The 16,863-nt window shown below is 40.2% G+C and overlaps 1 protein-coding gene across 3 annotated transcripts in view; it reads right to left on the bottom strand.

The window, feature by feature from the left end:
• The window catches only part of PXDN (peroxidasin), a 102,108-nt gene extending 85,466 nt beyond the window's left edge, over positions 1-16,642 (bottom strand). The window contains exon 1 of one of the 3 annotated variants that reach the window (XR_012041340.1): positions 16,272-16,642. Coding sequence is in view for 1 of the 3 variants with exons in the window: in XM_072855111.1 (XP_072711212.1) it covers positions 16,272-16,507 (236 nt within the window). In the remaining 2 variants the exon portion in view is untranslated. The remainder of the gene's footprint in view (positions 1-16,271) is intronic. The other 2 variants (XR_012041339.1, XM_072855111.1) reach the window with 2 other exon arrangements.
• Positions 16,643-16,863: the final 221 nt, after the last annotated feature.

The following is a 16,863-nucleotide window of genomic DNA, read 5'->3' as shown; positions in this document are numbered from 1 at the left end:
AGTGCTGGGAAAGAACTGGTAACAGACTGGGCAGGTAAACTAATAGAAGCACAGAAGCACACTTCTAGCATAGAAGTGTGATTTCCCCATCAGTGCAGTTTTGGGGGCTTTTCTTTCCTCAGGGCAGGAAGCCTCACTGATGCAGTGCATGTGAGCTTGCATTATATTTACTATACCAGTAAATAACATCCAGCATCTACAATGCCAATGACCTTACTAAAGAATGCCCATTTTGTCTCCTTCAATTCAAAAAGAAGTCTTGCAATACAAGATCAACATCAAGCCAAAGGATGTGGAAAATTGAAGGAATTACTGCATCTAAAAATAACATCTAAATTTGACTCAAAAGCCTTTATTCATTGTAAATCTATGCGTCACTCTTCCCTCTCTACTAGGTGGATTTTATCGCAACGTATTTCCAACTGTTACGTACTTTCCAGTTATTTCCAATACAGAGATTGCCGTATTAGATTCAAACAGACTCAAGAGGTGTTGTTAGAATTTATCTGGACACTTGTTCTTATCGAATGCCAAGGACATTTTACTATTAATATGGAAAGCACTACTGGCTTGCATAAAGAGTAAAAACAAAAATTCAGGTACTCTATCACTTGGCTGCAGACCAGCTTCCTGGTTTCAGACAAAGCGACAGCTCTTCCTTCCACTTTATGGAAAATCCCAGGTCACCTCACTGAAAAGGCCGCAGCTCTTGGAATCGTATTTTCTGCTTCCTGAGGTTAACAACAGGCTGCCAGAGCAGATAAGTTAATTATTTTCTTGCTCTGCCTCCAGCTCCTCCTGCTCCTGGCAAAGCAAACTCAGAACAGGAACCGGGAGTGACAGGGCTGCGTTAGGACTCCTCCGATATTTATCTCCTCATTCCTCATGGGTGCAGACAGCCTCAGCACAGGCATCTCTGCATTCCTGTCGCCTGGGAGAAGAGAAGCTGCTTTCTGCCTACAAAGAGCAATGGAAGCGGCTACTAGAAGAAGACATTCAACTTTAAAATACCCAGCTGAATGACTTCCAGGGAAGGGAATCTCTGGGAACAGAGATTATTCCTTCCTTTTTCTTCTTGCTATGTCCATCCTAACATCAATATCAAAATTGTAAACAAAAAAACAATTAAAGCAATTTACTACTCATTTCCAACTCCTGCTTCCTACTCATTAGGGAACAAGTTATCTTACAGAATGCATCAAGAGAATAAATAAAATATTAATCATAAATATTATGCTTTATACATGTTTATCATGTGCCATAACTTGAATCAATCAAGACCCATCTCATTTTACCTCACACTGCAAAAGTAGAACTGAACTAAATAAAATGCCTACAAGTTCCTTCCCTGCATATTTCTTTTTCTTCTTTCTCTACCTAAAGTAAATCTGGATTGACCAGATTAAAAAAAACTTGGAAAATTGGATTGCTGCAAATTATAGATGTGTCTGAAATTTCCAAATAAGTGTTACTAGTCTTGTGTGTTTGTTAGTTATTTCAAATTCCAGTGGTCTCAGGAGATCACATCTATTTTGCTTTAAGTCATGCACCCTCTTCCTAGCAGTTCTAATATTGGCAGTATTAAGTCAACAATTAATTAGAAAGCACTTTTTAATATCTCTGTAATTATTTCATCACATTAACAAAGTACTAAAAACACTAAAAAAGAAGCATGAAACACTTTTATACAGAAAATGTTTTTACACACATGTTGTTCCTAAGGCCAAATATTTCTGAGTGTAAGAGAAGACAATTCTGTACTACTTCAGTCTTCACTGTCTAATGCCATTTTTAAAGTTATAATTCAATCTGATTTTTCCATTTTGAACACGTTTCAACTTACATCCTTGTTTTCATCACCCCTTATCAGTTACACACTAGCTATCACTCAGGCCATATAAAAACCATTTGGGCCACATGGAGAGCAACTTCACGTGCTTCCCAGTAACACATCACAGCTAACATGGACTCTCAAGGGGTCTTTCCCAGAGTTCAAAAGGAAAGAAAAATGCTTTCAAACACACGCATATGCAACAAAAGGGGAAAAGTTAGAACATTTGATTAGTCTTGCAAAAGTAGAATGGAAAGAAAATATTAGAAATATCTCTAAGCTAAAACACATACCTGCATTTTAGGAAAATCAGATGTTTTAAAATATCCACATAATAAATACCTAGCATGACAACTCAATAGATGGGACGTTAACTAAAAATTAATTCGGGAAAGTCAAAATTGTAAACGTTGCCAAAGAAAGACATTGCCTTTGCTGCTGGGCGGGAGCAGCAGGCCCGGGGAAGTGCGGAGCTGGGGCAGGCGGCTCTCGCTTCCCGGCAAGGAGGGAAAGTGGAAGGAGACTTTTTCTGCAAGGAGGTCTCAGCATGGGCATTTACAGCCCTCGTGTGTGCAGAACCTGGCCCTTCAAACTGTATCACAAACTCAGCTTATTTTTAAGGTTTGCCCTGAGGGCAGGCCTGTTTCTGTGGTAAAGCGAGCGGCCGCAGGGGCCAGCTAACAGCTTCCCTCAGGAAACGCTCCTCCCCTCCTGCCGCCTGCCAGGCCACCTTCTCACCGGGGCTGACACAGTGGCCACGGACATCACAGGCCACAAAATCAGGGAAATGATTCAGACTGAAACCAATTTTTTTTCCCTTGTTTATTTTTCAGCTAACTCTGAGAACTGACTGAGAAGACCAAGGGCAGGACCGAGCAACTCCTGTGGGCACCCAGCAGCCAAAATAAACCCAAGTACCACTCACAGGGCGTTTCTGGGTTGGGTTTTTTTAACTGCAAAGGGGTACAATCTCTATTTTGTAAATTAAAACAGAAAATTGAAGCAAAACAAGTAGGTAGATACTAGCATTAATATACTAAATAGACCAGCTACGTAAATACATTAGACTTACTATTTTCTTTTAATATACAGTATAAATAGTCATCTCAAAAAAAGGAATACTATATGCAGCCAAAAATTTTTAAAAAACGAGTTTCAATAAGCAGATATATCTACTAATTACTTTTCAGCTTTGAATAATAGGTCCTTAGAATGTTTCTACTACCCAAAAATACATATTTACATGTCTTGGAAATGTATAAACTGCTAGTACTCCGCCTGACTAAGAACACTGCCATATATATGGCTTAAAAGCCAGTGAAAAAATTCTTTCCCACAAATATTATTTACCAAATTTTAAGTTCACCTGAAAAAGAATCCTCTGGACCCACAGCTAAACTATCATTGCTGTAAGACTGGTCAGAAGTACAAATACACCCTCTGATCCAGAGGCATACAAATGCCAATTTATGGCTGGGATTTCCACAAATACTTAAGACACCTTAAGTAAAATTCAAGAGGCTGAAGACTGCAAGCCACAAACCCAGCACTTACTTAACCTCTTAAGTGCATAAATTTCTATTGGTAAACTTTCCTCAGGTATCAGATGTTGTGCTACTACAGTAGTGTTATGGCTGAAATCTCTCCTGAGAGATTATACACTTGCTCTGATCTCTGGAGCAACAAATCCTTCCCATGTCCAAACCAGAGGGCTAAAGATAAGGCTGAGCTGAATGGACGTTTTATTTCCCTCCCACTGAAGCTCTGTCACTCTGCAGTTAAAAACAACAGATTTACGGAACAAAAGAGACACCAACCAAGAGAAAAATAAGCAAATTTTAAATCCACAAGTCATTCAACAAGTTTTTCAAATCCTGATGCTACTGGAAATTTCTTGCATGTGGGTCCAGATCTTAAAAAGAATTTATTTTATGGGCATCTACCATCATGTCCAATTATCTCCAAAGTTCAAAGTTAAAAAATAAAAAAAGCAGTTTTTTGTTTATACTGTCCAGAAGATTGGCTCCTGAAAAATGAAATATCCCTCCAGAGAAGTAAGGATATTTTCAAAGCAATGTCAACCTGCAAAAGCCAATAAGTAAATAAAAGATATTTTAATATTTCAGGATCCTATAAATGCAAATTCTACTTCAGATACCAAGATGTATTTTTTATTATAGACTAATGATGAGATTTTTTTTTTTTCTGATTTTCAGGACAAGAGTTTGGGAAGGTAGTTATGGAAAAAAAAAAGCCCAAAAAACAACCAGGATACAAATTCTGTCATAAACAATGTCTGACAAGCGAGACAGGTACTTGCTCTATGCTAATGCTATTAAAAAACAACTCCTCATGGATATCCACAGAAAAGAAGTAAATGAAAGGTAATGGAAAACAGTTACCTGAAGAATCTGGGTTGCACAGATATTACTGGTTTCATATATATTGTGGGAATTCAAAATTTTACCAATATTGAAAAGACAAAACTAGTTTGAATTCAATTTGATATTGTTGAATGGTTTGATATTGTTGAATGGTGAGTGCCAAACCACAACTAGTTCTTATTTCTTTCTTTGATGAATAAGGGATTATAAACACATGCCATGGAGTTACAAAACTGACCTACATAATACACCTGACTACTTGAGTATGGGGGCCGTACACAAGTTACTTACCTGCCTCTTGTATCTGTTCTCTAAGTGTTGTTCACATTGCAAGTTCATCACAAATGGAAAACTTCCCCTGTACTATCTAAAGTGTTTGGCATACCCACAAGTTTCTTCCAAAGATAGTTATATCTTACACCTATTGATGGATAGATATCTTTTATACAGATATGACAGTATAAAGATTGACACTGAATGCTGGTTAATATTTTTTTATTGTAAATCTTGCTTTCTGCCACTTAAATTACTTTGCCAAACTGTTCAGTTGGAATTATCCAATGAATATTGTGTCTCAGACTATTTTTACATTTTAGACAATATTTCTTCTGTTTCCACTACTTTTATGCAATTCTTCACATGCAAGATGTATCCAAAATGTATAAGGAAAACAGAAGATGTCAAAAAGAAAACATCTACTCCAGCAAGAACATGATGTTAACACATTATAAAACATCTCAGAAAACACTAATGTCATAATGGGAAGATTAGAAGATTTTCTGGCTAAGTTTGCAAAACTGTCATTCACTAAATCAGGAAAGATGTTTCGGCATGTATCAAAATTTTAGAAATTTCAAGTGATGTAGCTTATTAATAGAGCACTCAGGAAAAAGAATAGTCTGAGTTTTAAAAATTGCTTTAAATAAAGTATAGGAGATGTTTCTATACTAAGAAAGGTCTTTACAGACCTTTAATAATTGCCTGGTAGCAATTATTTACATGCCTGTCAGCTGTGTCTTCAATCTATACATAAAACATGCTTTATCTATATATAAAAGTCTAACTAGCAAACATTTTAATTTATTTACTTTAGCTGATTCTACCCCCTACATAGGTGCTATTACACTTAAGCTTTGCCCAGGCCAATAAAATTAAATCAGAAAGTTAATGACTTGAATCTGGCCAGAGCAAACCACCTACTCACATAATCAAATTGTTCTCACTTGCTCTTGGAGCCCTGTTGCAGCTCTGCAGCTCCTCCTGCCCAATGAAAGCCTGTCCTTTCTCTGGGCACTTTAAACGAAATGCCTGGACCTTTTTTATTGGAGCCTGAGAATGTTACCCAAGTCAAAGATCTGAATTTTATGATTCAGTTTATGTCTTTAAAACATAACTTAAAATACTCCCACCTCTCAAATTTCTCAGAGAGTTTATCAAAATGCCATCAAACCAAAACTTTTTTCTTGAACCCAAATTAGTTATTATCCCAAAGAGTGACAAAATATCCCTTAAAAGGCATCGTGCTTTGATAGGCAGCTTTCCAGCAGCAAATCAATCACTGTGTATTTTTTATATACATATGCCACACCATCACACTGCTGCTCCAGCTTTTTACGTTATCTTAGCAGACAATGTAATGCAGCATTTTTTGTATTTATTTTGAGTTTTGAATGGCTCGCTAGAGTTACCTGTGCACCAGACCACACACTGCCCCACATATTTTCCAAAATATTTTTGAAAAACTGGAAAAAAAGTTTCCTCACCCACCATTAAAACATTGTAAGACCCACCATTAAAACATTATAGGACATTAAAACATTATAAGACTTATAAGACATTATGACAGACACACTTTAAAGATTTGAATATTGATGACAGATTTCATCTGATTATCATGAAATTTATCTGATTATCATGACAATCAGTCATGAAATAGAAGCCACCGCAAGATATCAGAGTGAGATTTTATATCGAAGTGGCCAACCAAAACCATGTAAAAACAAAATATTTACCTACTGTAGAGCACGGTGGACCTTGGACAGAGACTATAAGCCTATAAATTTAACTGTTTTGAGAAGTTTGCACTGAATTTCATGCTGCTCCAGCTATGATGCTCACACTGCCTGGAGATAAGTCAAAGCAAGCATGGACTTGCTTATTCTGTATTTTTTCTCCTACAAAGGAAACCGCCAGCCATATGGCTAATAAAAGGCTATTAAGTCCATCAGTCTGGCTAACACAATGCAAATAACTTGACACTTAGCAGTCACCATCCTGCTTACCAAAAACAGTCACTAGTTAAGGTAATGCTGTGTACAAAGTAATATTATTTTCCTTTTTTAGACCAGCCAGGCAATGACCAGACTGTTGTAATAAGTGATTTAAGGGGAAAGAATGCTGAAAGAAAATGTTTCCGAAAGATCCGGGGAGTGGCAACTGGAAAGAGAATAAAAGATCTGAAAGTCCAAACAACAGATCACAACAGAAAAAGGAGCAATGTCACAGTCATTAAAACTAATTTTGGAGTTAAATACGTATGCTCATTGTTTTGCTTAGTAAAACTTAGAGAACAACGCAGATAAAAACCAAGAGAGAACACTACATTGCACCAAACTTCACAGTTTTCACTCTACAAACTTTCACAAGGTTCAAGAAGCCATGCCAGGCACTGCACAAACTCTTCAATGTCCTAATCTTTGCTAATCTTTGTATATACAGATTAAACAAAAAGACGTGAAGCTGAGAGCTCACACTGGTCTCTCCCTCGTGTCTTTCTCAAGAAACCTGAGAATCTTTGTTATTTGCAATAAATTAAACATTCATTAAATTTTCTTTTTCAAAGAATCGCTTGACTCTCATTAGCAACAGTAATAATTCCATACCAAAAAGAAATCAAATTTGGCAGCCTAATAAACCTTGAGTCATTCCCTTCCAGCTCAGCCAGCTCTCATTGCACCATCTCTTTGGATTGTCTTGAGACTGCCCATGTTTGCAATAATAACGCCTGTAAAGCTATTTTTGTTTTGGTTTTGAAGCTATTTTTGTTTTGGTTTTTTTTCGTCAACTCCAAATGGAACAAATGATAAAGACAATTTGGTTCAGTTGTTTCCATTTTACTGTATCTATATACACACACACACACAATATGTATAGCATGTGTGTGTGTATATATATATATAAACCCAGACACACATACAAGTATTTAAAATATTAACTTATTTTTATACATAAACTTCTCCAGAAAGACAAGCAACTATAAACATTTAGCTTGTGTGATATAGATTTTAAATGTCACCTTTATAAATGGACCTTTTCTGTAAGTGAAGTCTTAGCCTATAAGGCTGTAAATACTTTGGCTTGCTGGAAAGAGACTTGGCCAATGTCCAAACCCAGGAAGAACCAGAAACCTGGGGATTACTCATGTACAGAAAGCTCAGCATAAGTTCACATTTGCAAGATGAGATCTAGAGTGTACAGAATATTTGATCACAAAATAATATATGAAGTGGGGAAAAATACTGTAAACAAACTACAGTAAGCTTTGAAAGTCTCAGAAACATGAATCCAAAAAGAAATAATTGAAAAAATACCATTTGAGAGATGAATCAAGATGGGTGAAAATTTATAGTTTGTTTTTCAATTGTTCAAAATAGAATTGGGGTCTGAAAACATTAATCTAGCATTTTCATTTTACGCATTATACACAGTAAAATATTCCTGTAAAAGGACATTTTGTAATTAAAAAAATAAAATATTACACAATTTTACACATCATGCACTATTTCTCTTCTTCTTTTGTCATTTTCTGAATAGTTGTCTGCTATTTTTCCATGTCATAATAGCAATAGCAATTTCTTCTATTATGTTGTTTTCTTTCCACAGCTTCCTTCTATCTTTACCCCAAGCTCTGTTCTCTTCTTTACTGGCTATACTTTCTATTTTTCTTTTCTGCTAGACTTTCAACCTTTTAATTTAAACTTAGTTTACTTACAAGCCAATCCATAAGCACATGTAGGCAGCCTAACATTTATTTAATATCTAAATGACCAAGTTTTCTGCTAGCTAATGACATCCCCATCTCGTATCTATCCCCATCTCGTATCACTGACCTCATCCGGGAGAGAAGTCAGTAAGAGTTACTCAGAAAAATGGAGGAGGTTAGAATATTTGTTAGTCATATTTTTCTCTTAGGCATGTGTTTACCACAATGTTAGATGAGACACTCACCCCTCTCCTTGTGTCTCAGATCCAGACCCTCCTGATGATGCAAGGGATAGGCATCTCCCTGTTATTTTTTCACCAGCCTTCTTTGGAAAAAAGTGTATTTACTCATGTCCAAGCATCCATTTCTTACTCTTTCCAGTGAGTAATCCCATGTTTGTCTCTGCAACTCAAAAATTTCTTGTTCAATGTCTCTCATGCCCTTAAATTCCCCAAAGTAATGATGAGAATTGATATAACTCGTCACTTTTAATTTTGCTCTTGTTTGGGAATACTGAGTAACAGCAGAGGCACTGAAGCTATCTGCCAGTAGAATCAGGAATACAGAAAAATGTTTAAAACTGTGATTTTCAACTGGGGGCCTAGACAACAATACCAAGCAATCCACTGATGTATATAATCTTCATGGCTTTCTAAAACGTTTCAGTAGAACAAACAAAAAAATCTTGTGCTGACCACAGTCCAAACTCCCAAAGCTTTGAAACAGCTAGAAAGCAAATATCCTAGACAGTCCAGATGAGCATATAAAGAGACGCTGGTAGTAAATGGTGAATTTTCATAGTGGGGGAAGGTCACCAGTTTCACAGAGAGTTGTGCTGCTTTCTGCATTGTTCAATTTATTCATAAGTGGAAGAGGGATGAACAACAGAGACAACAAAGTTTTAGTTACGATATTTATCTATTTTAACAAAGTCTGACTAGGAAGAACAGCAGAAGGACCTGTCAACAGTCCGTGAATGGCTATTAAAATGTAGACCTAATGCATATTAGTACAAAGTAACATATATGGAGAAAACCAAACTTTACAAATAAAATGGTGGGCATAGAACTGATCATTACTACTTAGGACAAGATCTTAACTACCCTTGATAATTCCATTAAAACAACAGTTCAAGAAAAGGAAATATGATGTTGGGAATTATTAGGAAAGGAACAGAAAATAAAAACAAGAGACCCTCCTAATGCTGCTCTAATGCTCCCATTTAGCCCACATACCAGATCTGTCCATGCAAATACTGGGGAAACTTCTAATTCCCTCACCTCAAAACACAGCAGAGTGGGGAAGGAGCAATTCAGGTGATGAGAGGTTAAGAACACCAACTTTTCAGTGAGAAGACTCCTCAACTTTAAAAATAAATGAATGGAGAAACTTAGGATCAAAGGTCATAAAATCATGGCTGGCATTGAGATGATAGAGAGGGATCAAGTATTCACTGTCTCTTCCAACAGAAGAAATGGGGGACACCAAGTGAAGCTAGCAACTTGCAGGCTTCAAACAAAAGAGGAGAGCAATTTACACCATGTAGTTTGTGTGGTACTCGTCACCAAAAGTTATCAGTGTAAGTAACAGCTAAATTAGTTGAAAACCTGAGGTTACACAATTTGTGGAGGAGAAATCCATGAAGATTTACATCTAATATAGAAATAATCTTTAGCTCAGAAAATCCCTAAGCTGCAAATTACTATAGGGATGAACTACTACATGCTGCTCTATGCTGTCTACTTGTTTATAAGCTGCACTTTCAGTCACCCTCAGAGAACAGATATTAGGTCAAATGGATCTTTGGTTTTACTCATTACGGACATCTTTCTGTAAATAAGTACATATTTAGCATTTTAACACTCAAATGTTAAGCATTTACTGGTCAAAAATACATCTTAGTAAAAAAGATGAAAACCAGAAATTGTATTTATTAGCTGTAACATAAGACGACGTATTCCTCTGATGACAGTGTGTAAAATATACAGTAAGATACTTGCAGGAAACGATGGGTATGATTTTGCTCCACATGTTTTCCCATTCTTCAATAAAGAATTTGATGAGGGTTAACTTGCTGCTGAGATGACAAAAATAGTTTCCCACTAGCGGATGTAGTGACTTGCAGATACGTTCTTGAAACGAAGACTCATTTGGGCCTTCCGCTGCATCCCTCAGCAGCTTTGCCTAATGTCTCCCAGTAAATGCCAAACACTCTATCAATATTGTGCCCTTCTGCCCCCCCCCCCAATGACCAAGCACATTCTGCAAGCTCTGCAAATGTCTCCTTAACACATTAATGCCTTGCTCCTGGCTCATTCCATCAGCAGTACAGACACATTGTCCAGGAATGACTTCAGCTGGGTTCACATCCTACACACCCTCCAAAGTCGCTTTGCTGAGGAGGTCTGGTATCTTTTGCGGTATCCATTTGATTTGTTGGTACTCAGAGAACAGGGCTTAATGGAGGAGAAATACTCTCCTTTTAGCAACAATTAACATACTTGAAAGTAAGTTACTTTCTGTATTGTGTATGACTCCTTAGCCTGATTTTTGCAAGTAGTTTCCTTCTGTCGAAAATACTACGAAAGCATTCTCTTCTGAAAAATATTTTAAGCTTTTGTTTAGATGAATAAATATCAACATCTACATACAGATGTTTAAACTCCTTTTAGTGTCAACAGAAGACTAAACACACTCATGCTGAGAAGGCTGGAGAATGAATAAACTGCCCAAACAGTAGCAGCTTAATTCAGTTGTCCAAACACTGGTGCCTGCTCTTGGTTTAGATGTCCTAAGCTATCTGAGACATCTGTTGGGAGCAAGCAGGCACAATGGGAGACCAGTGTTCTTTTTTGAGAGGCAGCTGGAGGCTAGAAATTGTTTTCTCAAGGGAATTCAAATGGTGCTAGACACTATAGTTAGCAAATGAAGGTGTCCCCTTTCGGGTGAGCCGAGTCCTGCTCCAGGCACCATGGGCTGTATTGACTAAGTTGCTATACACTAGAAGGCAAGCTCAGACACCAAACATGGCTGTAGATTCCTGTGTATAGAGACTTAAATGTACATGTTTTAATCTCAAATTGAGTTCTGCACTTGGTCATAAAAATTTCCATGAAGGATGACCTAAGATAATTTTTATTGAAATAATCTTACGCTTTCCCCCTGCTTTGTGTAATTCAAGTAAATCATCATTGGCACCTAATGCAGTTTGCTGCCCAGCCAAGAGTCTGTCAAGATCTGTGTTGGTATTCAACTATTCTAAACACTTCAAGTAAAACTTCAGTATCTGTTCTTCTTTTTTGAACACTAAGTATACAAATCTCTGTGTCTTAACTAAAATCTTATACCAGTGCCATATCTCTCAACTACCTCCTATATGTAAATTGATGCTCAGCAGTAATCGAGCTTACTCACAGTCCAGATTGGAGACTACAGTCCTTTGTCCATCACAGTGTCGAGGTGTATTTATTTGCTGTTTTAATTGCTTAATCTACTGGAATTTTTCTAAAAGAGTTTCAAAGATCTTATCAGAAGCAAGGATCCTGCATTTTTCAGATGAGAATGGGCTGGTGGTTTGCTGACTGATAATGCATCATTTGCAAACAGCGCATCTGCAAATAGCATGCATCCGTCTGCTATGATAGCCCAGAGACTCCTGCACTGACAGAATGCATACATATCACCCATTTCTTTTCCCTAAATGCCTCCGTTAAGAGGCATAATGAGATCATAAATCAACACTGAAATGCAAAGTGTCATTATGTTTCCATTACCCCTATCTCTTTGGTAACTCATGTACACTCCAAACAGATGTGTGATTTGTGTAATTCAGTTTTTTTTTTAAATTGTATTAAGATAGATGCTCTTGAAAAGCATCAGTAATGCTTTTCACTGGCACTGTGACTGTACATTAGATTCCACAAAAATTCTCATGGAGCTATGAAAAAAATGTAAGTATTTCTTATACAGCTGTCTAGAAACTCACCATAGAATTAAACAATTAACGCTTTCCCCTTGCCCTTTGGGTGGATCCTTGACATTTACATGACAAACCAGAAATTAAAACAGAAAAATAAATAAAAAGGTATGCATATTTAAACTATCCAATTTTTAGAATATGTTGGAATCATGTAAACAAAAGCAGTAACAAGCAACACCGAGACTGTTGCCTTCAACTTAATTTCAGTGACTACCTTCTTGCAGTGGAATGACTGCAATTTAAAAAGTCCTATTAAGGTCTGATCACTTAAAATTATACTTGTGTGTTGAAAAGGTGTTTTATTCATAAACAGACATGCAGGAGAGCCAAAGTAATAATTGCCTGTAGCAAATATTATTACGAGTGACTTATTTCAAAATAAATTTTTCTCCTCAATAATTTGCATGCCATTCTTAGTGCAAATCAAGTCCACTTTCTTTTGTGACAATTTATTTTGTCAATTTTTACCTTTTCTGCTTACAAGAGAACATTAGTTTCTACTCTTGTTCAGTCTTTGAGACCCAGCTGCAGTGAATGCAATTATGCTTGTACAGCTAGCAAAAAATCAGAGAGCATCCAGGTGCTGCCAAGAAAAACTTTGAACAAGTTTTAGTAGTGGTCTGGGTATGTGTAACTAGTCCTGTAGACAGGTTTGGATTTTGGTCATGTTTAGAGAAGATACAAATAGTAACAGATTGCATCGATACTCAGAGGACCGCTGTCAGAATTACAAATACCATGAACTAGAAATGGCTGTAAAACACAGAAATCCCCTAAATAAATGTAAGATAGGATACAATTCAAAGAAGAGAGGACAGGAATAATACTGTACCCAGGATTTTACATTCCTCAACCGTTTAAACAATCTAATGTAAATATGTTTCAGCAATTTCCATGAATACATGAGCACTCTGTATTTAGTCAGAGATGAAAGGAAACTTCCAGGACCGTACTTAGGCATGAAGTGGTTTTGCAAACCGCTTTGGAAGTGGGTCTCCATTCTTAAGGGAAGTCAGCACAGGACCTGCTGACTGGGATGCCGGCCTCAGTCCTACAAAGAGTCTGGGCAATAATCTCATCTTGGGTGAAACCACGTGCTCACGCAAGGCTCCACGAGCACTTTTGAAGCTCGCAGAATCCACCCTGCAGAAGAAATTTAAGCCATGGATCCCAGCCTGCAGCAGGGAAGGGGGAAGTGCCAGAAAGTGGGGGAAGCAGGAGAGAGTGAGAAAATGTACAGCCAGAAGTAGCACTGGCAAGGTCAGCAACTAGTAATGTTATGAACAGTTTTCAAAAGAGAGCCTGAGATTAGGAGTAGACATTTTTGATATGTGGGGAAAAACATTTGGCTGCACTGTTGGTCTGGGCCCCATGCTGTTTTAATCCATATAACAAATTATATGTGAAATAAAGCAAAGTCAACTCAGCTTCCAAAATGGGACAGTTTTCAGAACCAGTGCTCAGCAAAAACCAATATAACTATATACTTATAAACGATGAAAAACTTATGGTGATGGTTTTTTACAAAATTACTTTGCACGGTCAGTCTGTGCCCTAAGGAAGAAATAAAACAGACAAGAATGTGGAATTTACCAATGCCAGTAAAAATGGGCTTAACCCATCAGCAACACACTTTGCAGGATTTCATAATTCCATGTTTTAAAGGGGAAGGCATTCAACTGAAATTAATTCATTATTTCTAATTACCTAGCTATCAACACCACTACTAAAGAAAATACATTTAATATACAGGCTCCACATGAAAGACAAACTGTGAGAGTCAAACCAGAGATGAAATAACTGCTTCTTATTTTCATGCTTAAAAAAGAAACTATTCTTGAGTGTAGAAAGCCCTCTGTGGGTGATGGGCTACCTCCATGAAGCACAACACTGCTGTGTAGAACTGCAGTTCTACATCGGAGTAAGGTAAAAATGAGTGGTAAACCCTCTAGTAATTCAATGAGTACCTCAGACATGTAATTATTCTGAAAGTACATCCCACAGCTAAAGGCAGGCAATTCATATACAATAGGTAAGCTATTTATGTATAGTTGCTACCTTCAAGCTACTGATTACTAAATAAATTGTGCAATTTTTCTTTGTCCCAGAGATTCCTACTGCCTGACTATCTTCTGGCCCATCTCCTCCCCATTCACAGCCATTCAGCAGAACTGTAGCAGAAAGAGTAATTGGCATTTACAGACGTAGTATTACTTACTTTATTTATAAGTCCCCTAGTCAGTTGGTGAAAAAGGATAATACCCATTACCAGATGACAAGTAAGGCCACCATTCTGTTTTGAAGAATGCTGGTCATCCGCAGGCATATTTTGAGAATTACTGTTCTTTGTCCAGCTGAAAAAAATGTTTTTAACTTCTTTTTCATTACTTCTGCTGCATTGCAGCTTGCATTATACCAGAATGATAATTCAGATTTGGGATACTAGACAATTTGATATATTAGTGGGGTTAGACGAGTATAATGCTTGCATTGTTCACACGTTCTCCTCTGACTCACTGCAAGATTATAAATACCCACCGTAAGGGGAGCTCCACCCTGGCTAGGTTTAACCTAATACTTTCTGCTGTTGCAGGCCCTTCTACCTTTAACATGAAACCAAGCCATTAAGACTTGATTCCATACCCTAAAGATTTTCTTTTTTTTTTTTTTTTTTACATTTAAGATGATTCACAAAACTAGCTTTACACAGTTTCCTGTAATCTCAAGGCAAAAGGTGTTCTGTAAATGTACTTTTGTTTCAAATGTAAGAAACATTAACCACCCACTTCCTGTATTGTTCCCTAAAAGGTTTACAAGTACTGCAGGACTAACCCCATTCTGCCAAAAGGCTGCGCTTCTTGCCAAAGAGGGACTCAGTTAATGTTAAATGACTGTACTCTTCACATTAAATAATACTTGGAAGCTGAAACACACCAAGGCTTTATAGATCCCTTTTGAAAATATCTGACAAAGTCACAAGTCAATTTATTACAGGAGGCCCCGCAGAAAATTCCCAGGGCCAAGCTCTGCTCAGCTTCCACGGCTGCGTGTGTGTAAGGGAAGGACAGGGCTGGTGCCAAGAGCTTTCTGAGCCCAAGTAACATATAAGCAGGTCAGTGGAACAAATCCGTTCCTCGCAGCAAGCCTCGAAACAAAATAGTGTGTGATGTTCGTCTAGAACTTTGCATTTATTACAGGCAAATATGGCTGGAAAGGTAACAGTTTCAGTAAAATCAATGCGAATGAAATAAACGTTAATCATTGTCAATACTGAATTTTATTACCAACACAATCCCACTCAAAAACAGTGACCAGACCCTATAGAGGAATGGCCGGACACTTCGACTGACACATTAGTGCCTGAATTAAAAAACAGGACATTAAATAATGTCCACAAGTCTCTGCAGGAACTTGAACCGGGTTAGTTTTCAGTAAGCCCAGGGCTGGGTCCCGGTTTGCTCATACATCCCCACCATGTCTCAGAACTGAACAGAAAAGTGCTACATATATCCCGGTCGATCCTCCTGCCAACTGAATGTGCTTTTCAGCAGGATACTAAGGAAGCAGCGAAATCCTTCCAGGGACGATTAAGCTGGCGACGCAATGCCCGCAGGTTAACCGGCACATCCACCTCTAACCGCCCCCGCAAAGCCCGGGCACCGGCCAGACCCCGCCCGCCCCGCGCTGCCAAAGCCGGGCAGGAGCGCGCCGGGCACCGCCGCCCCCTGGGACCCGCCGCGGGGCCGCGCAGGCAGCGAGCCCGGGGCGGCGAGCCCAGCCCTGCCCTGCCCAGCCCAGCCCAGCCCCGCCGAGCCGCGGGCAGCCCCGGGCCGCCCCGCCGCCGCTCACCGAGGAGCCCCGCCAGCAACGGGGGGGCGGGCGGCCGGGGCCGCCCGGGTAGAGCCAGCGCCGCGGGTCCGAGCCCCCTCCCCCGACCGCAGACAAAGGGCCGAGGCTCCACCGCCACCCAAAGTGCCTCCCACCCCAGGTATCCCCTCCTCCTCCTCTGCCCTCCCTCCGCCCCTCTCCCTGCCCGCCGGGCCGCCGCTCGCCCCGCCGAGCTGCCGCCGCCGCAGCTCCCGCCCGGCTACTCACAGGATGGTGGTTTGGGGGGACACGGCGGGGACGCTCTCCAGCATCAGATGCATGCAGCGCACCGTGGTGCGGAAGCAGAGGCAGCGGCTGGGGCACCACACGCTCCCGCGCTGCTGCGGCGGCAGCGGCGGCGGCGGGGGCTGCGCGGCGGCGGGGGGGGCGAGCCCCCCGCTGCGGAGCAGCAGCAGGAGCAGGAGGCAGAGGCCGGGGGCGGCCGCCGCTTCGCGCCGGGCCATGCTGCAGGGCGCGGGGCAGGAGGAGGAGGAGGAGGAGGAGGAGGAGAGGGGCTCCGGCAGGTCCGCGTCGCGCCCGCTCCGCTCCCCGGCCGCGGCTGCCGCTCTGGTCGGCGGCGGGGCGATCCCGTCCCCCCGCGCAGGCTGGAGGAGGGGACGGCGGTGGGCCCGCCCCGGCCGGCGGCGGGCTGGGCGGCCGCCCCGCTGCGGGGGCTCCGCGCCGCCCTGCGCACGCACCGCGGGGCTGCGCCGCGCCGCGCAGCGCCCCGAGGGCGGGGGGCCCGGCCGTCGCTGCCGGGCTGCTGCTCCCCGGCCCTCGCCTCCACCCCCGGGAAGGGAGGGGTGAAGGTACCCCCTGA

The sequence above is a fragment of the Ciconia boyciana genome, chromosome 3 (genome assembly GCF_034638445.1).
Source record: "Ciconia boyciana chromosome 3, ASM3463844v1, whole genome shotgun sequence".
In the NCBI taxonomy this organism is placed as follows: domain Eukaryota; kingdom Metazoa; phylum Chordata; class Aves; order Ciconiiformes; family Ciconiidae; genus Ciconia; species Ciconia boyciana.
Note: the sequence above shows the minus strand (reverse complement) of the source record. Positions and strands in the feature narration are given on the sequence as shown.